The sequence below is a fragment of the Haliotis rufescens genome, unplaced genomic scaffold (genome assembly GCF_023055435.1).
Source record: "Haliotis rufescens isolate VD_foot unplaced genomic scaffold, xgHalRufe1.0.p SCAF_60, whole genome shotgun sequence".
Taxonomy (NCBI): Eukaryota; Metazoa; Mollusca; class Gastropoda; order Lepetellida; family Haliotidae; genus Haliotis; species Haliotis rufescens.
Window position 1 is genome coordinate 1,360,262 of NW_025964335.1, and position 22,998 is coordinate 1,383,259.

General features: G+C 40.6%; 1 protein-coding gene across 11 annotated transcripts in view; it reads left to right on the forward strand.

Annotated features, from left to right (window-relative positions):
- LOC124140769 (coronin-2B-like) overlaps window positions 1-7,142 on the forward strand; it is a 146,036-nt gene extending 138,894 nt beyond the window's left edge. For 9 of the 11 annotated variants that reach the window (XM_046508503.2, XM_046508502.2, XM_046508505.2 and 6 more), the window contains 2 exons: window positions 599-697; window positions 3,851-7,142. In XM_046508503.2, coding sequence (XP_046364459.2) covers window positions 599-697; window positions 3,851-3,997 — 246 coding nt within the window. In that variant the 3' untranslated portion in view covers window positions 3,998-7,142. The remainder of the gene's footprint in view (window positions 1-598; window positions 698-3,850) is intronic. The other 2 variants (XM_048386802.1, XM_046508504.2) reach the window with 1 other exon arrangement.
- The last annotated feature ends 15,856 nt before the right edge of the window (window positions 7,143-22,998 follow it).

The window sequence follows — 22,998 nt, forward strand, 5'->3', positions numbered from 1 at the left end:
TAGCCTAGTGGTTAAGGCGTTTGCTCGCCATGCTGAAGGTCCGGGTTTGATTCCCTGCATGGGTACAGTGTGAAGACAATTTCTGGTATCCCCTGCTGTGATATTGCTGGAATTTGGCCAAAAGCAGCGTAAAAAAACATACTCACTCACTCACTGAAGTGAAACGGTAGCATTCCCAACCCAACATTTCACACAAAAAAGATGGGTAAAGACAGTAGCAGTAACGAAGTAAGTTCAGTATTTATTTCCCTCCTGCCTAAGGTATTTGTTTGGGTTTGGTTTGGGTTTTTTTGGTTTGGTTTTTGGGGGGGCGAGGGCGGATTCTGTAAATAAGTAATGAAATTGGCCAACCCAAAATCAAAGAATATTTAAGGACAAAAAGAATTCCCCATAACATAATTTATCATCATAAAAATCCCAGGCATTTTTTCCTATCTAACGGAAGATGCTCTAGACAGACATAATGATGTCACAAAAATATCATTTTTTGAGTTTTGACATCTCTGCTCGACCGTAACCTTTACATCACCCACTGTTCTGTCGCTTGCTTGAGTCTGTCACCATGGCAACGATCGCTCTCTATTTCTCTGGCTTGTAGAAAATCCACGTGAGAAAAGTGTGGCACATGCAGCCAACCACCACCTCCCCTTGCCCACCGACTGACCATAACGGCCATAACTTTCAGAATGACATAGAGGTATGTATGGCAGCACCTGCTCTCATTGGTCAAAATTGGCAGGAGGAAATCTGATTGATGGACTTTTTTATATATTTTGATTTCTGCACTCAAAAGGAGATTTGAGTAATATTTCACTGATCAAGCATAATGGTAAGTCGTTATTGAATTGACATAGAGGCATGTGATTGGTGGATTTTTAAAAATTTATTCTGGAAAGCTGTTTGGGGTAACGTTTTATTAATCAAGCATAATGGTAAGTAGTTATTGGGGAAATCGTAATCGATGTAATCAAAGCCTGGATGTTTGAAAAGGTCTGATGCCAAAAGGGTAGGGAACTTATTGTAGAGGTGCTATTGTGTTAAATTGGTAAATGGCTTCAGTCCTGAAGAGGTCTTGCATCATGAATATTCCCAGGGTTTGTAGAACGCCTCCGTGGTCTAGTGGTAGAGCGTCCGCCCGGAGAGCGGAAGGTCCGGGATTCGATCCCCGACCACGTCATACCAAAAGACGTTAAAAGATGGTACTTGTTGATACCCTGTCTGGCGTTCGGCATAAAGGGACTAAAACAAGGACTGGACAGCTCAGAGTCAGTATACTGTGTCTGAGTGGGGTATTCATGTTAAACTGCGGCATGGTATCTCAGTGAGCTAGCACTATAAATCAGCATCAGTCAGGACTAGTACAATCAGCCACACAAACACACATGTACATGCACGTCGCTATATAAGTGCAATAATCTTGGACGCGACGTTAAACCTCGTTTCACCTTACCTCACCCCAGGGTTTGTATACGCCACGTTCCTGCATCAGCCGCAACTACATAGTCTTGATGTACGTTGTCGTGATGACACTGTGTTCAGTCAGGTGGTGATGGTCAAGAAACATGACCATGTATGCAATGTCGTCTGAGTGCTCACTAATCCCATCTTCGGGATAGAATAGGTCTTCAGCAACTTATGTTTCTCATAAGAGGCGACTAACGGGATCGGGTGGTCAGACTCACTGACTTAGTTGATACATGTCATCGTATCCCAATTACTTGGATCGATGCTCATGATGCCAGTCACTTGATTGTCTGGTCCAGACTCGATTATTATAGCTAGAATATAGCTGAGTGCGGCGTTAAACAATAAACAAACAAACTGATCTGATCAATGACTGGTTTCCCTCATGCTTCAGCTGGCTGTGGCTTGATTTGGTGGTTAAAAATAGCAACAACACCACATACCATATTTGACGTAATAAGCGCCCACGGCGACATTTGCTAATATATTGGCTCGTGAACAATCCCAATTAGCACCCCTTCCGATTGATCAATGTACACAAGACTTATTTATCCACATATAATACGCACTCGTGTGTTATATGCACCCTTAATTATGGGCACTTAAATTCTGGAAAAATATATCCTTCGTATATAAACACTTCAGGCTGTCAACATAAACCATGAAATTTATCTTTCAACTCCGTTTTTTTCACCCAAATAATATTCTAATAAGAGCCCCCTATTTCTAATTTTGAGAGCGCCCTGGGCACTTATTACGTTGAATACGGTAACAGACGTATGTATTCATCATTGATGGAGGAACGCAGTGTATACAAACCCCGGAAGTATTGAGGATGGATGGGTTGTTGAATAAACTGAATGGCATCATGACACTAATTTCAGTGTGTGTTTACGTCATTATGAGATGTCCTAGAAAGTCTTTTCAATTAAAGATTATTTCCTTGTACTCGTTACACTTATTGGAGAATTCTTAATTTGTGGGGGCGGTCGGGTAGCCTAGTGGTTAAAGTGTTCACTCATCACGCCGAAGACCCAGGTTCGATTCCTGACATGGGTAAAATGTGTGAAGCTTATTTCAGGTGTCCCCAGGAGTGATATTGCAGGAATATTGCTAAAAGCGGCGTTGGGCGTAAAGCCAAACCTGCTCGATCTTAATTTGTGTGTTAAAAATGGCAGCAGTGTGAAATTCCCTTGTGTCAGTTACGGTATAAATATCTTTTTTATGAATATGGAAGAGAATGTATTTGTGAGTGTCATTTGTCCAACTACAGAGCTTGCACCTACTAAAATGTTTATTTGTTATTTCTGTCATTAGATAGGACCTGGATGAGAATGTTTTAATTATAATTACCTGAGTGAAATACTAACGAGCATGTGAATGTAGGGGGGAGGATTGCTTCACCTGTACGTAAAACAAGAAAAAATGATTATCTGATACTTTGGTACGTATGTCTCTTTAAGATGTGAGAATCTGATGTTGGATATCATGATTGATTCAAACACTTCTCATTCAACAGTAATTGTGTTTAAAATACTTTCAAAAGTTTTGAGATTATCCCTAAATTTGAATAAACAAATCACAGCCAGTATTATTATCTTTTTTTTTCTTTGAAACAATTTGTAAAAGGTGAATCGAACATTTTGTTCAATAGTAATTTCATATAAAGACCTTCAAATTTTTGAGACAATCCCTAAGTTTGAATGAACCAATGATGGTTGGTACTGTAATCTTTGAGTTTTCAGAGGAAGGTTTTCATTTATTGAATTATCCAATCAATGTTAATGATGTAAGCCTTTTCTATGTATTTTATTCAGCATGTTAGTGTATCAGGAATATATATGAAGACTTTTGAAGGTTTAGAAAATATCCTAGAAATTTATGAAACAATGTGATTTGAACTTCGCAGTCAGTGTTTTATTGACCAATTAGAGTCAGGTTATTTTCAGTGTGATTTTAATCAAACATAATCTATGTTTCGTAAGCCAATCACAGTCAGAGTTTTATTGGCCAAAGAGAGTCGGGTCATAGACAGTGTGATATTAACCCATCGCGGTCCATGTTTCATTAGCTGATCACAGACAGTGTATTATTGACCAATCAGTGTCAGGTCATAGTGTGATTTTAGTCAATCACAGTCCATGTTTCATTAGCCAATCACAGTCAGTATTTCATTGACCAATCAGAATCAAGGTTATATACAATGTCTCGTTAGCCAATCAGTCAGTATTTCATTGACCAATCAGAATCAAGGTTATATGCAATGTCTCGTTAGCCAATCACAGTCAGTATTTCATTGACCAATCAGAATCAAGGTTAGATACAATGTCTCGTTAGCCAATCACAGTCCATGTTTCATTGACCAATCACAATGTTGTGTTCTCAGCTGAAGAAGGCTTATTTCCGCCAACAAGAGGAGCTGAACAGTCTGAAAGAGCAGCTCCGGCTCAAGGACAAGCGCATCTCACAGCTCGAGGACGAGGTGCAACGACTCCGCGGCAAAGATGGAGATCAGGGCGAGAGTAACTGTTGATTCATGGGAGATGTGTCCGAATTCCACAAACATATTATTTCCATGGAAATGAAAAGATAATGTAGGAACTGTATTGGTCAGTATGAAGTGAGAGATTTCGGAGGGGTTTATTGGCCCTTTGACACAAACATAAAATCATGTATCGGGTAAATTTACTTCCTGTGTTAGATATATTCTGATGATGCTGACAAATCTCCACCCAGTTGTTGAATGTCTACTGCCACAGGGACTCCACCATGCCTTGCACATGTTGGGCAGGTTCATCAACATGAAAAGGGTGTGGCATGAATTATTCGCTAAACCATACTCTCATCCACCATTTGTTGGATAACAAACTTTCAACTCCTGTTAACACAAACACCAAGAGACCGTTATAACCTCTTTATGTTATAACCCTCTTTTGTTATATCCTACTTTTCATTATGTCTTTTATATATCCTAGTTTGTTGCATTCAGAGCTCATTGATTTTTTTCTGGGGCTGGGACGATACACCAACAGTGGATCCGATACGTATCATGATACCTAGCTTAGGAGCCAATACGTATCACAATACTTGCATGTGCTCTTATCTGTGGTGCGAAAGCCATCTGTTTCATAATCAGGATGGGCAAATACCTGGCACTTGGCGATTTTTTTTGGATTTTTTGTTTATTTGATTTTTTATTGTTTTATTATTAGGCACCTGGCAATCTACAGATAGTAGTGTCAAGTATGGTGCAATGGATGGAAATATGTACGTTTTCGCTACTAATTTTCACTACTGATTTGTGTTTGCTGTAACAGTTATAAAAGCAAACATTTAAGGTGAGAATCAATATTTTTTAACTTAGTGTGCGACTGTGATTGATATTTGTAGCGAGAAGTAAACAATTGAGGCATTGGTGTATCGTCCCACTACTAGACTTTTCATCCCTATATCATGAGGTTTGAATCTTGAAAAGTTACTGAGACTTGACATCAGCTATAGAGACCAGGGCCCATTTGCACAAAGCGATCTTAGCTCTAAGATGATCGTAACTCCCATGCTTTAACATAGGCTTACAATAGTCCTAGCACTAAGATCGCTTTGTGCAAGTGGGCCCAGATCAGCTTCAGAATACCGACACTGTAGGAGTGTGATCACATTACAAAGCAGTTCATGCATGTGTTTTGGACGCTGTAGAATCAGAAAAATTCATTTTTGAAGCAGATTGTACCGGACGTTTTTCATTTATGTTACATGACATGCTTGGAAGTATTTTGCAAAATACACCTTGGCAGTGAGGTTATCAACAGATACACTTGTCCAATAGCCAAATGCTAGGAGATGTAATAATTGAAAAATATGTATTGAAAGTCACCTCATTTGGATAAAATTATGTTTTTAGCTTTAGGGTAAATATATGCTGTTTTGTAGTTTTCAAGCAAGTTTTCTGTGGGAGAAAGGATTGTTTTGTAGCATTTATGCTGTTAGCTACTTGAAAACTGTGCCTGTTAAACCATAGCTATCTTGACATTGATGGAAGTCATATGGGTCAAGGTCAAGGTCAAAGTTATGTGGTGTGAATGTCAAGGTTATGTGGTGTGAAGGACAAAGTCATGTGGTGTGAAGGACAAAGTCATGTGGTTTTACGGTTATGTGTGTAGGTCAAGGCCATGTGATGTGAAGGTCAATGTTATATGGTGTGAAGGTCAAGGTCATGTGATGTGAGATGGTCAGTGATTCACTGGTTGATGTAATGATTTAACCGTATTATGGGCTTGGATGTAAGTGTTTCTCTGGGATTAAACTTCTTGTTACAAACAAGTATCAACATTGTGTCATGTGAACATCTTCAGGCACCTTGACATAATACAACATAGAGAGCTGGTTGGCTCAATAAGGGTGAAAAAATACATGGTTGATATGGAAAATGTTTGAAAGTGGTTGATACAGGAGTAATTTTTTCAACTTATTTTGATCTTCATAGCCCTATTGTTTATATAGCGTGCTGCTGTATTAGAAACAGACATGGAGGATACAGGTATCCGGTATTCTGTAAGTTTATCGTCATGGAAACAGGCTTGATCAGGTAATGGTGACTACAAGAAACGTTGGTTCCTGTCCTAGATGCGTTCTTTCTGGTGCTTTTAGTTGTTTAGAGACGAGGTGACATATTTGCCATTACTATCAGGGATGTACCATAGACGGCCATGTTCCGTTCAAGTTGACAGTTTAACAAGCTGAAGTAGTTCTCAACATACCTCAGTTGGGTCAGGGAGATTCTAACCATTGTCTGGAATATACTGATGGGCAATAGTGAAGTGAACAAGCTGATTGTGAGTGCTCAGTGACAAGCATTAACAACATTAAAAATGTCTGGTGTAGCACTTGCCGCCAAATTTCAATCCACCAGGGTATGTGTATGATGTAGGGTAGCATAGTGGTTAAAGTGTTTGGCAGCCTGGGTTCGATTCCACCAGGGTATATATGTGGTGCCAATTGTGGTTGCCCTCTGTCACGACTTGAATTTCCAAATGATGGCTAAAAACATGAATCCATAATCTTTATGTCTGTTTCATTATTGTTTTCCATCAGTATAGCCCTGGGTAATCCGTCTTGAGTCTCTTCTCCATTCCCAAATTTGTGAATATTTCAATATTTCTGTTAATCCTTTACATTCATTAAATTGATGGCATTGATTAAAGGTCGACTTGAAGTTTCACAAACATCAGCTCCCTTGAAATTCTTTGAGGGCATGATTTTCTCTGTAGTCTGAGGAATCACAATTCTTTCTGCAGAGTTGCGTCCCTTAGGTGTACCAGAAACCAAAAATTCTTACAAATCCTCTACCTCCATTACATCACTTTTCTCCCACATCAAGCCGACACGTCATGTAACTGAAATACTGTTCAACAAAACTCTCTGCAAGGGTTGTTCTAGCACATATAACTCTGCTATTACTGTTTAACTGCTGACTAGTCATGTCTTTTTGACAAATATCATCTTGACAAACCTGAACGTTTTAGTTGTAAAGTATTCAGCATGACATTTTCCTCTACAATCTCATTAAATTCAGATCTTAGTTCTGGCTATTGCTAAACAAAGATCTGAGGACATCCCATTACGGGTCACGTCAGACCGACCTTGCACGAATTTTGACATTAGCCAATCAGAACGCAGCTTTCTCGTGCTTTATGGCACTAATTTCAAATTGGCGACTACGCTTCGAAGCATATATTTTGACAAATTCTCGATTAAAAATTTGAAACCTGAACAAAAGAACATTCTGGAATGGCAAATATATGGTCTAGATTGTATGGATTCAGTCGTTAAACCCGTAACTATCGTTTGGAATACCCCATGTTATAGTTTTCGAGGTTGCATGATTAGAAATCACATTCCGACTGTCACTTTCATGATCTGGTAAGCGACGCTCTGATTGGTCGGATGAAAGGTTGTTCTGACATGACCCCTAATGGGATGTCCTCAGATTTTTGTTTAGTGGTAGTGAGAACTAAGATCTGGGCCCACTTGCACAAAGCGATCTTAGCGCTAAGATGATCGTAACTCCCATACTTTAACATAGGCTTACAATAGTCTTAGCGCTGAGATCGCTTTGTGCAAGTGGACCCTGATTTTAATGAGATTGAGCTCCACTACTGCTTGTGTGTTTACTGAATTATCTCAGTACAATGATCTGAAAGATTTGTAACATGTTTTCAGCGAAATATTTATGCTTAATACTTGCAAGCTATGATTTGAAGCTTGACTCTATTACCTTGTGTGCTTGCTGTAAATGACTTCGGATCCATCCCTATCTCTGAGTCAGTTGTTGATGTATATATTGTTCCGGTTGGTTAATGAGTGATATTTAGATTTTTTGTTATGAGAACTTGTGCAGAAAATGTGTCAGTATTTTACAATAAATTGTATACTCGTGATACTTATCCTATCCCCGCATCACAATTAAGAGAATGAGTTGGCTGGGGAAACCACGTGTTCAGCATGTGTGGGTCGATCGGCAAGACAAGCATGAGTAGCGGGCATAAAATTTCCGAGTCCCTTGATGGGATTCGAAACACAGACCTTCTGATCCGAGGTCGGACGCCTTGTCCACATGACCAAAGAGGTTAACCCCGTCAGTAAGCTGACAAGGTAAGGATGTCATCCGTGGGACGACTCCATCCCCTGGTACATTTGCATGCCCCAGATTGTTGGTGATGCTGAGTGTGTTTGGGTGAATCGTTTTTTTAAGAAGCTGGAAACCTTTTTCTAGGCATGTTGTCACTTGGGATCGAAAGAAGGAAGAGAAATGCATTGTGGGAGACAGGATAAGTTGTATCACTATACAATTAATTGTAAAATTTACAGGTTTTTTTTACAAGAAGTGCAGAAAATATATATGTAACTCTTTCAATGAGGCATTGTGAGGTGTGTTTTTCAAGAGGCGACTAGGTGTAATCAAAGGCTGCTGTTTGTGGCGAATGCTTTAATTCGTCAATGGATGCTGTTTGTGGAGAATGCTTTAATTCGTGAACCCTTCTCGTCGCATCCCAATTACATGGATCGATGCTCATGACATCAATCACTGGATTGTCTGGTCCAGACTTGATTATTTACAGACCGCCGTCATACAACAGTGCGGCGTTAAACAACAAACAAACAAATAATTTCAGAGCCCAGGGAAGACTACCATTTTCCTCACTGTGACCTTTGTGTTGACGTGGTCTGTAAACTTTCTCTGTGTGGCAACCTGCCAAGACAGATCAGCCATTATTATCTAAGAAAGAGATAAGCATTCCCCGATGTGTCATTAATTTTACCCTTGTCTTACAAAGCTGTTGTCCAGCGTCTGCTGGCTGTCACGAAAAATCTCTACACATCATAAAGGTGTCGCAGCTCAAGGACAGCCATTAACAAGTCTGAGGTTTCCATTGCACACTGGCTGGCATGTGTAATTAATTAAGGTGGATTAGCTTTCAGTTAGACAGTAGAGAGCATAGACAAAAAGTGTTTGATGTCAAATGAATTCTGATGTCATTTGAGTTAATTTATATATTTTCTGTCACAATACTTTCACAATTCCATATGTAAGTTAGTCATGGTAGACTGATTCTCAAATCAGATAGTTACAGATTTCCTGTATTGGAGTCACTATTTTAGTGGATATTTTCTGTCCCCCAGTTGTAGAACGCTACAACATTTTAAATGTTTACTGAATATTTTAAATTTTGCCACAGACATTGTTTTACAGTGATAATCTGTTGATATTGATGTTACAAGTTATTTCATGGAAATATTGTTTGTTTTCGTACTTCTGTTCTTGTTTTGAAAATCAGAATATCCAAGTATAGCACTTACATGTACAAAAAATATATTTATCACTTAACACTTGTATATAAACACAGTCACCAGGCATAGATACTTAGTGCTCATTGCAACCCTCTGAACCCTAAATAGGAACAGTCGACACATTGTGTAGGGAAAGTTCATTGTTGCAGATAGGGTTGTAAGCGTAGTGAGTCACCTGACTATTTAAACACAAACGTTTCAAAACAATATTTTGAAATAATTCTGACATTTGGAGGGTGTTCATCTCAGAAAATTTAATTCTGAAAAAAACTAATTCAAGAAATTAAAAATAGTTATTTGAAATAACAGCGAGATCTGCAATATGGTGAAATAAGAGGATTGTGATGCTAACATGAGTAGGAGATTTGAACGTTTGTTGTCAGGTTTGAGCTGAAGAGCCACGATGGATTAATCATTCCATACAACGCTGATTATATGCCTTGCACAGGGGAGGTAACTCCCGATAGCCTTTTTTGTATATGGTATATATTGCCTGTTTTCTAATCACATTTAAAAGCAATAGGTTCAATAATCATTTCTAGGATTCGGTAAAATTTGATCTGTGTGAAGACAAATTCAGCTCAGTATTATACACTGAAAGACAACATTTGATAAAATTCTGTGTTGTAGGAACAGGAACATTATTTGCAATGCTCTGACAAGGCCACAATCTTTAACTCTTTTCCATGTTAAAGTGGTTGCCACTAATGTGTCATTTCATCATCTTTATCTTCACAAACTAGTGTTTATAACCAGTTACTGGGAAGGAAAGTGGTCTAAGGTGTTGTAATTCACCTTGGAGAGTTGCATCCCTTTGCTGTTTCAGGATCATCTCGTGGTTGGTTTGTATTTTAAATTCGTCCAAATATGGCCATGCTCGTGGGTTTAACCAAAGGGGGAACGTTATTACATGTCACTTAAACTGTCGGCATGGCCTAATATTTTTCGGTTGCTTGAAAGAAAAACCGCAAAATGAATTACCTGGTTAGCTAATCAAATGCAATATATCTATTCGGATATACAGAAAGTGGTGTTACGCCCATCTCACGATAGATTAAATTTTACCGACATCTCAAAATCAACAACCATCCAATCTTTAATGTACAGAGTATACCTTGTTTGTAGATAACCAATCTTGTTGCTGTTATTTTTATGATAAACCATACATTGTTCTTTCCATGCTCCCAGAAGCAGTGTATCCGCATGTCTGTTATAGGACTTGTAGAGTCACGTGATTCCTATGATTTTGTGTTGTGTTGCTACTGTAGACGAACGGCGATGTCAGGCCTTTGTGAATACATCACCGGTTGCATACACTTGTTCCTCCATCACCCGTGAATAGAGATGGTGCCTCACGATGTTGTTGCTGTTTTTACCCAACAAATCAAGCCACGGCCTGATTCCAGCGAGAAGGAAGCCAACAAGTGCTCCGACCAATGAGCACGAAGATTTCATCACACAAACAGCAATATCTTTCATGTGCCGCAAACTCAGAAATCTATTGGGGCTGGGATGGGTAACTCGGGTCTGGTGGGTACTGAGTAGGACCTGATACCCAATGAGCACGAAGATTTCATCTCACAAACAGTAATATCTTTCATGTGCCGCAACCTCATTTAATGGGGCTTGGACGCGTTACTCGGGTCTTGTGGGTACTGAGTAGGACCCGGGTATCCAAAGGACTACCAGGACCCGTGTTTAGTCACGTGATATATTGTTTCATGTAAAAAATTCACTACAACTCCATGGTTATCTACAAATAGCTAATGTTCTCAAATCTTTCTGACAATACTTATGACTTTTATATAATTTGAGTTATCATACAGCTTCAGTCAACTTCAGTGTATGCATGACCAGATCATTTTATAGATGTACCTAAATACATTTCCCTAAATACAGTCCAGTAAAACAATTCCTCATCGGACATTTTGTACAGAAATTCTTGAACCTACAGCAGGTGCCTGGGTAGGATCGGGTAATAGGGGGTCAGGTACCCGGGTAGGGTCGGGTAATAGGGGGTCAGGTACCCGGGTAGGATCGGGTAATAGGGGGTCAGGTACCCGGGTAGGATCGGGTAATAGGGGGTCAGGTACCCGGGTAGGATCGGGTAATAGGGGGTCAGGTACCCGGGTAGGATCGGGTAATAGGGGGTCAGGAACCCGGGTAGGGTCGGGTATCCTTGTAGTAGATCTGGACTCGTCCCATCCGTACCATCTGTCCTGCGTGTTGATTCAGTAGCAGGTGATGATAGGGTTCATATGACTTCACATACTTTCGGGAGCTACACGACGACTCACGGATGATGGAGGAATGTAGTGTATGCAAACCTGTGAAGTAACCACAATGTCCGATAGTTTGATCATTCATTTTGTCAGTGAGGTTATTTTATGCCAATAAAAATTGTTATGCAATTAGAAATAATGCTATTTAGTTTCCAAAATTTATCATTCTAGCAAAATTTATATATTAGCAAAAATGATATATATACTGAACAAAATAAGTTAGGGATTATGAATATTTTTTAGCCTATTTTTATGAAATTGCGTGCCTCACTGCAAAAAAATATTCCACTAAAAATATCCATGATCCCCAACTTGTTTTTTAGTATATATATATACCCGTGTACATCAGGAAACGTTTTGTATGTGAAATAGAAATTTATTATTTTTTACAGAAAGTTGGACTCGTTATTTCACAAACTGCCTTGAGCAAAAACTTGCCTTTGTGAGAATAGAATATAAAGTGCAATTTGGTAATATGCAATCATGATGATAGAGAACCTGAAGCTGATGCTGAATGCTTGTTCAGGGCCCAGTTTCGAAATAAGGTCTTGATTAATTATTACCATCAAGTTCAAGGTGTATGATTCCATGGTTATTGACTGATCATGTGGCCCTGGTCAAGCATTTCATTTTTCAGATTTGGGTCAGATTGCTGCTAGTTTGCTTGTTTTCTGTGTGTATAAAATCTAGTCTGCATGTATGTACACTGTAGGTTCTCTGATCAGCACGTTGACAGTCGGTTATTAGACATTCACCGAAATGTTATCCACAATATTTAATGAAATTCTAAAAAAAGTGGCTTCCAAATTTTAAACCGGAAATAAACAAAAAATGTTTTATTACAAAATACTGTAATAATAGGACTAAATGGCTTCTGACAGTAGGTCATTCGGATTTGTAGTGGACATGATTGTTATGCTCCTCTAGTTGTGAGACATTCGTGTAGGTGAAGTGGTCAATATATATCAATATGCTGATCAGGAAGGTTTGTTTTAATTGCTATGTGTGTTATACAGCCGTAACAGCCATTACGTTACGATATTCCCAATGTTACAGTATATCCTGCCTGTCAAGCATCCTTGGTACTCCAGGTGTTACGTTTCTAGTTTGAATCTGTTTGTTTGTTGTTTAAAGCCGATCTCTGCAATATTCCAGCTATATGACGGCGGTCTGTAAATAATCCAGTCTGGACCAGAAAATCTAGTGATTGACATCATGAGCTTCAATCCACACAATTGGGATGCAATGACATCAACAAAGTCAGCGAGTTTGACCACCCGATCCCGTTAGTCGCCTCTTACAACAAGCATAGTCGCCTTTTACGTCAAGCATGGGTTGCTGAAGACCTACTCTACTGGAGCTTCGCAGGTCTTCTTGTTTGAAACATACCCTGAACCATAGCTTCCTGTTGGAGAAACAAGTAGGGATTCTGGGTAAGACTATAGGTCGTAGCGGCGACTAAATGGGTCGGATGGTCATCGGTGACTTGCTCGATGCATGGCAACGTACCACGTTGGCGTGTTTCAGTACTCCATGTTAATCACTGGATTGACTGATCCATAATTAATTATTTATAGACTGCAGTCATATAGCTGGAATATTGCTGAATGCGACATTAAACAGCAAACAAAACCAGTTTATCGGAGACAATTATGCAACAACCATTGGTCACATGAACCGGATTCAAAACGAAGCTGTGGTGGCGAATATTTCTAGAGTATCTATTAAACTAGAATGGAGACAATACTCTGGATAAACGAGGATGCCCTTTATGCAGTAGATAAATTGCCTCTTTGTCAGCAACAAATATATGCTTATAGAACCCTTACAATGAGGCACCAACGCCTTCTTGTAAAATCAGTTGAGGACTTCTTTTCAATGTCATTCATTTCACTATCTAGTTAAATAGTTAACTAATAATAACTTATAGTTCAATTTGAGCAACAACAAAATAAATTTAGCTGATCAGTTTGTACCTTTGAATATTTATTACATAGTTATGTTATGTGATATAATTTAATGAGTTCTTTCAAAATATACAGTCTTCAATTTTGTAGCTATCTAATAAAAACTATTTATTGGGATATTTATCTGTTTGATCATCTAGGTCATTATGAAGTTTCAAATCACAGACATGACATTCGTGTAGAATATTTCTTCTAATTGAGGATTTTTATTTTGAAGAAGTTCAACAGTAACCAGTTGTAATTAAAATTAAATGTAAGTAGATGAGATTGTCTACTATAGTTGTATGACGATTCCTTGTTTGTAAATTACATTGAACATGAAATCGATATTTAGTTTCACAAGACTTTTTCAGTGTTTTTCATCATGTGATCTACCATATTTGATATGCATGGCATCAGTTGGACTCTGAACTGAATGAAACTACCATAGACCTTAAAAACTTAAAAAGATTTTTCATCCCACAGGGGTCATATGCAGTGAATGATTTCGTTGTTTTTTGGGGTGTTCAATATTTGTTGGATTTGCCTGGTAAAAGTCTTCTTTTAGTCAGTTGGGGAGGAGTTGTCGTTCCTTGCCACATGGTTGGTTTTAATGGAGTTTGATTTAATTTCCTTGATTACCTGTTCTACAATGATCCTTGCGCTACGACTGTCGGTAGTGGGAGTTACGATCACTTTGTGAATGGCTTTTTGTCATACATTGGTAATTAGGAGTCAAACAGGGAGCTGTTCAGTTAAGATGTATAGAGCCAGGTGCTTGGATTCCTGGGTTTTCACAAAACTTGGATAGGCTTATTAAACTGAATGGGTATATAGAAAAGTGGGAATTGACTGAAATAAATCTGTTACTTTGAAAATAAGCTAACGTGAAACATTTTTTATTTGTTTTCGTGTCAAATTCAAAATTTGAAAAACTAGAATGACACTTTCCATTGTAACCTTTGCAGGTTTTTGAAAATGTATGGAAGTCAGCCTGCCAAGGGAAAATGAGTTGCTCTGCATGTCAAATATGTGTAGATTGAATGTAAAATATGTACATTCTGACTGTTGTGTTGGTCTCAGAGACCGACAGACATCATTCCTATCTTTACTATTAATGGACCACATCCCAGATCTGTTTAGCTCAAATCTTTACACTTTTTACATATTTGTGTTTTATTTTGCTGTTACAAACATATTCTTTTGTCCGAAACCTTTTTTTCTCCCGTTATCAGAGATGATGATAATTCTCTTCACAAACATTCATATAATCATGATTGCAATCCTTTGAAATGCTGACATTTTGTGTGAACCTTCAACAAGTTGATTTCAGGATATATTTTGTTGCTTGGTCCCACCCCTCCTACCATGTAATGGAATGACCCATTATGGACCGTGCTTACTGTTATATTCAAGGGTGGAAGGTAGAGTAAAGGTAAAAGAACAACCCTTTACAATCCTCTAAAGAATAGAATCGCCCGTTTCTGTTATCTGGATGATTCCATTTGCAATTTAAGGGATGTTCTGGAGTGAATGTAGATACAGAGAGAATTGTAACATAGTCATTTCTTCTCACAGCTGTCAAGAATAAAACCTGCTTAAAACTGAAATATTGGTGTTGAATTTTATTTTATTAGTGACCATCAGTTCTTCAGACAAGGTATAATGGCTGCCTCTCAGAAGCCTTTGTTGAAGAGTGTCATAAAGGAGGACATTAATATATGGTACTTGTTGTTGCCCTGCCTGGCAATCGGCATTAATAAGTACATACAACATGGACCTGTCTCCTCTGAATCTGTGCACTGTGTCGGAGCTGGATATTCATGGTAAACAGTGGAGTGTATCTCGGTGGACGAGCAATACAAAACCGTCATTAGTCCGGACTAGTACAAGCCTGCACGTCGCTTTATGTAATCTTGAATGCAGCGTTAAACCCCATTTCGACCAATGAAGATAAGGGTTAGACTTGGTCTTCAGCAACCCATGTTGACCGTAAGAGGCGAATTATGGGATTGGGTGGTCAAGCACCCTGATTGTCTGGTCCAGACTTGATTAATTACAGACTGCCCTCCTATAAATATATGGAATATTGCTGACTGTGCGGTCAAGCCAATAAATTGCAGATGCCCTACCCCACCTGGCCACTTTACAGAACCAGGACATACTGCAGGTCACTAAAAAAATGTTTCTGATGGACTTAGTAGTCCCAGATCAGCTTTTTCGGCTCACTTGAATTGTCATATTTCAAGGCTCCTTAAAACTTTGCAACAGTGATATGAAAATTATAAGACAGGTTCAAATAGCTGACAATTAGGCTTGGTGGGGTATCCTAGTGGTTAACGCGTTCGCTCGTCACTCCAAAGACCTGGGTTTGATTCCCGACACAGGGACAATGTGTGAAGCTCATTTCTGGTGTTCCTGTCATGATATTGCTGGAATATTGCTAAAAGCGACGTAAAACCAAACTTACTCACTCACTCACTCACACTGTTCTATTCAACAGGTCAAGGGTCACAGTCTCACCCAACAGCTAGGGTACCCATTCACTGCTAGATGAACAGAGGCACATTTCAAACAAAGTCACTGGTCTCCGACGACACCACATGGGGCAGCACCAAAGCTCTAGAAACTCTCAAGAACAAAGCTGTTTATAGCAAGACCACCCATCCAACTGCTTTCCGTGACCAATCTCAAAATCAGATCTTAGTTCTCGTTACCGCCAAAAACACTTTAGCGGCAACGAGAACGAAGATCTGATGAGATTGTTCTGTGACCTATGTCCCCGATTTGTGACCTCTGCGCTAGACCCATGAAGATCCGTGTTAGAATAGGTCCTCCGCAACCCATGCTTGCCGTAAGAGGCGACTATGCTTGTCGTCAGGGGTCGGGTGGTCAGACTCGCTGACTTGGTTGATGCATGTCATCATACGATAATTGCGTGGATCGATGGTCATCGTATCAGTCACTGGATTGTCTGGTCCAGACTCGATTATTTACAGGCCGTAGTCATGTAGCTGGAATATTGCTGAGTGCGGCATTAATCAACAAACAAACTATGGGAATAATGTTAAATTATTTCGAGGGTGAAAAACTGCAAATAAACACAAGGTCATCAAGTGAAGTATATTTCATGTTTGAAGATAGAGTATGGTAAAAAACATTCAGTATATGAGTGGCCACATTAAAAACATGTGTAATATCTACATGTTAGCAACAAACAACACCTTCCCCTCATGAGTAAAACGGGGCGGTCGGGTAGTCTAGTGGTTAAAGCGTTCGCTCGACCCGGGTTCGATTCCCGACATGGGTACAATGTGTGAAGCCCATTTCTGGTGTCCCCTGCCGTGATATTGCTGGAATATTGCTAAAAGCGGCGTAAAACCATACTCACTCATGAGTAAAACTTTGCAGGAAGACTACAGAAAGTTCCAATTACCAAATTACTGGCAGAGGGTTTGGTTTAATGCATCATCAATACTTGAGAGTGCCAACCCATCCCCCCCTCTCCCCCCGCCCCAGCCACCCACCCCCTGAATCCCAAATATACTCATCAACAAAAGTGAGATGGATCGGCGCCTTCGACGTCAACCACGTGTTCCACAGACACACCAGGAACTTCGAAACATGCTCCAGCAGATATGGACAGATATCTCACAGGACTTTGTGCGACGCCTGGTCCATTCCATGAGACGAAGATGTGACATTTTGGCATGTTTTATGAAATCACGCATTTTCTGAAGTCAGTATGGAAAATTAAACCATTTGAACACTTATGGGAGTCTGAAATTGTTTCAGATTTGCTTAAGAACATAACTTTGCATTAAATCTTATCCAATGTCACAGGAACTTTTGTTGTTCAGTATATAATTTAATATTTACTCTTGAATCTCATTGCTCACTCCTTCCCAAATACTACTTTACACCAGAGACCATAAAAAACTAATCTCTGTTTACACAAATCTCATGTTAAAATTACTGAAAAATATAGAAAAAATAAAAGGCATTTTTTACATACACGTTTTTTGTAAAACTGAATTAAATCATGGAGGTTCTAAATACCTATCTGGGAAAACATTAAAATCTCTCAATCCAACCCTGCAGACATCCTAAAGTGATACTGGCCTCAATCTCGTTAAAATCACATCTTTGTACCCGCTACCGCTAAACAAAGTTATAGGTCACGTCAGAATTACCTTTTATCCAACCAATCAGAGTATCGCTTACCAGGTCGGGAAAGTGACTGTCGGAATGTGTTTTCCAATCATGCAACCCCCAAAAGGTTTACACGGGGTATTCAGACCGACAGTTAGGGGCCGTACGACTGATTCCGTCAAAATCATTGTCTTTCTCTCGCCATTTGAATGGAAGAGACAATCCACAGTCCGTGGGAAGTACTGTCATAGAATCTTCGCCATCTATAACACATTCCACAATGTTCGTTTGTTCAGTTTTCAAATTTTGAATCGACAACATTGTAAAAATATTTTTCAAAGTGTCGTCTGAAATGGAAATCGCCAGTTTGAAACTAGGGTCGTAAAGCTCGAGCAAGCTGCGTTCTGTTTGACTAATATTGACTTCTTGTTAGTCATTTCATTGGTCGGTCAAAGTTTGCAAAAGGTCGTTGTGACGTGACCTGTGAATAAATCAACAAAAAAGGACGCAGACGGACCTAAGAAAATAAAAAGGGAAGAAAAAAACTCGCCTTTTTATCTTCTACCCTTGTTTGTCACTTTCAACCCCCAGCAGACTTTAATTAATTACAGATTTAAACCAAGAGCTACCCTCACAGCAAAACAGTAACAAAACATGTAGTGTCCTTCCTAAAATACTTGTAAGCTATTTAAACCACTATTGATATGCTCGGGTGCAGGCTAAAACGGCACCTCAGCAAAACGTCACCGATTTCTCTGGCGAAAACGGCACCGCATTTGGCGAAAACGGCTATACAACAAGTTAACTACGCCTCCCAATCGGAGTCGGTGAGTAAATTGGAGTAGGGGGCTAATTTCTTATTTGTTTTATTTCACAATTAGTTGTGTTTGTAAGAGACGATGTGAGTTTAATTTCTATTGTTGGATTATAGTTGGAGTAGAGGCTAATATCTAATGTAAACTTGTTTTAACATCTCACAATTATTGGCGCTTGCAAGTTACAATGTAAGTTTAATATCATTTATTTGACAAAGGTAAAAAAAAATAATAAGGTGCCGTTTTCGCCAATCGGTGCCGTTTTCGCCCGGTGACGATTTGCTGAGGTGCCGTTTTCGCTATAACCCATATGCTCAACAATATACCCCAAAATCTTGTGACTGTAGAACAAACACTACAATCAGCAACCTCATTAAAATCAGACCTTAGTTCTTGCTACCGCTAAACAAAGATCTGAAGACATCCCATTAGGGGTCACGTCAAAACGACCTTTCATCCGACCAATCAGAGCGTCACTTACCAGATCCTGAAAGTGACAGTCGGAATGTGATTTCTAATCATACAACCTCGAAAACATTAACACGGGATATTCCGAACGATAGTTACAACGACTGAATCCATACAATCTGGACCATCTATTAACCATTCAAGAATGTTCTTTTGTTCAGGTTTCAAATTTTTAATCGAGAATTTGTCAAAACATGTTTCGAAGCGTAGTTGCCAATTTAAAATTAGTGCCGCAAAGCACGAAAAAGCTGCCTTCTGATTGGTCATTCCATTGGTCGGTCAAAGTTCGCGCAAGGTCGGTCTGACGTGACCCGTAATGGGATGTCCTCAGATCTTTGTTTAATGGTAGAGAGAACTAAGATCTGATTTTAATGAGATTGTCAAATCAGTAACATGATGTGGTTTGGTGCCCAAGGGACATAAACCCCAACAACCAGGTGCAGCAAACACTGAACCCAGCGGCCCCCTCCTGACTGAAATGTCAACATCACAAAAAACAGATATATAAATGACTGACATCACCCCCACCCCACCTCATCCCACGCCTAAAAAAATTAGCAATTGTTATATAAAGTAAAACATATTATAAAAATATAATAATATTTGAAAAAAATATTTGAAAAAATATAACGGTGTAATTTTTTCATGACCCACTTCTTATGGTTCTGACACCCCTCCCCCTCTCCTTAGCCGTGTCATTTTTTAAGGACCCCCAATTGAATCTCAGGGGCTCCCTCTCCCCTACAATATAAATTATGACCAGTCCCTAACTGAAATGTAAAGATCACAACAAACACTGTAACAATGATATATAAAAGACGAGAAAATAAATATACGATCATCATTCTTCTGCATACATTTAAGGATAGTTCCATGCTTTTACCGTGGGGATTCCAGGTAAGAATAGTTCCCCAGCAACCTATGCTGGTCGTACCGTGGGGATTCCAGGTTAGAATAGTTCTCCAGCAACCTATGCTGGTCGTACCATGGGGATTCCAGGTTAGAATAGTTCTCCAGCAACCTCTGCTGGTCGTACCATGGGGATTCCAGGTTAGAATAAGTCCCCAGCAACCTATGCTGGTCGTACCGTGGGGATTCCTGGTTAGAATAGTTCTCCAGCAACCTATGCTGGTCGTACCATGGGGATTCCAGGTTAGAATAGTTCCCCAGCAACCAATGCTGGTCGTACCATGGGGATTCCAGGTTAGAATAGTTCCCCAGCAACCTATGCTGGTCGTACCATGGGGATTCCAGGTTAGAATAGTTCTCCAGCAACCTCTGCTGGTCGTACCGTGGGGATTCCAGGTTAGAATAGTTCCCCAGCAACCTATGCTGGTCGTACCGTAGGGATTCCAGGTTAGAATAGTTCCCCAGCAACCTATGCTGGTCATACCATGGGGATTCCAGGTTAGAATAGTTCCCCAGCAACCTATGCTGGTCGTACCATGGGGATTCCAGGTTAGAATAAGTCCCCAGCAACCTATGCTGGTCGTACCGTGGGGATTCCTGGTTAGAATAGTTCTCCAGCAACCTATGCTGGTCATACCTTGGGGATTCCAGGTTAGAATAGTTCCCCAGCAACCTATGCTGGTCGTACCATGGGGATTCCAGGTTAGAATAAGTCCCCAGCAACCTATGCTGGTCGTACCGTTGGGATTCTGGGTTAGAATAGTTCCCAAGCAACCTATGCTGGTCGTACCGTGGGGATTCCTGGTTAGAATAGTTCCCCGGCAACCTATGCTGGTCGTACCATTGGGATTCCAGGTAAGAATAGTTCTCCAGCAACCTATGCTGGTCATACCTTGGGGATTCCAGGTTAGAATAGTTCCCCAGCAACCTATGCTGGTCGTACCATGGGGATTCCAGGTTAGAATAGTTCCCCAGCAACCTATGCTGGTCGTACCGTTAGGATTCTGGGTTAGAATAGTTCCCAAGCAACCTATGCTGGTCGTACCGTGGGGATTCCTGGTTAGAATAGTTCCCCGGCAACCTATGCTGGTCGTACCATGGGGATTCCAGGTTAGAATAGTTCCCCAGCAACCTATGCTGGTCGTACCATGGGGATTCCAGGTTAGAATAGTTCCCCAGCAACCTATGCTGGTCGTACCATGGGGATTCCAGGTTAGAATAGTTCCCCAGCAACCTATGCTGGTCGTACCATGGGGATTCCAGGTTAGAATAAGTCCCCAGCAACCTATGCTGGTCGTACCGTGGGGATTCCTGGTTAGAATAGTTCTCCAGCAACCTATGCTGGTCATACCTTGGGGATTCCAGGTTAGAATAGTTCCCCGGCAACCTATGCTGGTCGTACCGTTGGGATTCTGGGTTAGAATAGTTCCCAAGCAACCTATGCTGGTCGTACCGTGGGGATTCCTGGTTAGAATAGTTCCCCGGCAACCTATGCTGGTCGTACCATGGGGATTCCAGGTTAGAATAGTTCCCCAGCAACCTCTGCTGGTCGTACCATGGGGATTCCAGGTTAGAATAGTTCCCCAGCAACCTATGCTGGTCGTACCATGGGGATTCCAGGTTAGAATAGTTCCCCAGCAACCTATGCTGGTCGTACCGTAGGGATTCCAGGTTAGAATAGTTCCCCAGCAACCTATGCTGGTCATACCTTGGGGATTCCAGGTTAGAATAGTTCCCCAGCAACCTATGCTGGTCGTACCATGGGGATTCCAGGTTAGAATAAGTCCCCAGCAACCTATGCTGGTCTTACCGTGGGGATTCCTGGTTAGAATAGTTCTCCAGCAACCTATGCTGGTCATACCTTGGGGATTCCAGGTTAGAATAGTTCCCCAGCAACCTATGCTGGTCGTACCATGGGGATTCCAGGTTAGAATAAGTCCCCAGCAACCTATGCTGGTCGTACCGTGGGGATTCCTGGTTAGAATAGTTCCCCAGCAACCTATGCTGGTCGACTTTGGGGATTCTGGGTTAGAATAGTTCCCCAGCAACCTATGCTGGTCGTACCGTGGGGATTCCAGGTTAGAATAGTTCCCCAGCAACCTATGCTGGTCGTACCGTAGGGATTCCGGGTTAGAATAGTTCACCAGCAACCTATGCTGGTCGTACCGTAGGGATTCGGTGTTAGAATAGTTCCCCAGCAACCTATGCTGGTCGTACCGTGGGGATTCCTGGTTAGAATAGTTCCCCAGCAACCTATGCTGGTCGTACCGTGGGGATTCCTGGTTAGAATAGTTCCCCAGCAACCTATGCTGGTCGTACCGTAGGGATTCCTGGTTAGAATAGTTCCCCAGCAACCTATGCTGGTCGTACCGTGGGGATTCCTGGTTAGAATAGTTCCCCGGCAACCTTTGATGGTCGTACCATGGGGATTCCAAGTTAGAATAGTTCCCCGGCAACCCATACTGGTCGTAATAGATGACTTCATTGGTCGGTTGGTCAGGCTCGCTGACTCGGTACATAGCGTGTCACTGTGCCCTGATGAGATGGATCGTTGGTCATAATATCAATCACTGGATGATCTGGTCCAGATATGTTTATGTACAGGCTGCCCTCATACAGCTAGAATATTGCTGAGTAAGCCATAAATGCAACAAAGAAACAAACACCCCCTCTCAATGAAATTCCAGGGTAGAATTGGTCTCAATAACCTATGCATGTTTTTCAGTGCGACGAGTGGTTAGGTTAATTGTGTGCCGACGTACCTGAAAACTTGGGATGTTGCTCATATTATCAACCACTGGTTTGTTTGGTCCTGATTTTACTGGTCAGCGTGATACAGTCTGAGTATTATTGATTGTAGAGTAAAACAACACTCACTCACTCACACACTTGACGTAAAAGTCACTGGCTCACTCACTCACTCACTCACTGACTCACTCACTGGTTAGGCCCGTGAAGATCCGGGGTAGAATAGGCCTTCAGCAACCCATGCTTCCCGTAAAAGGCGACTATGCTTGTCGTAAGAGGCGGGATCGGGTGGTCAGGCTCGTTGACTTGGTTGATGCATGTCATCGTATCCCAATTGCGTGTATCGATGCTCTTATTGTCAATTAC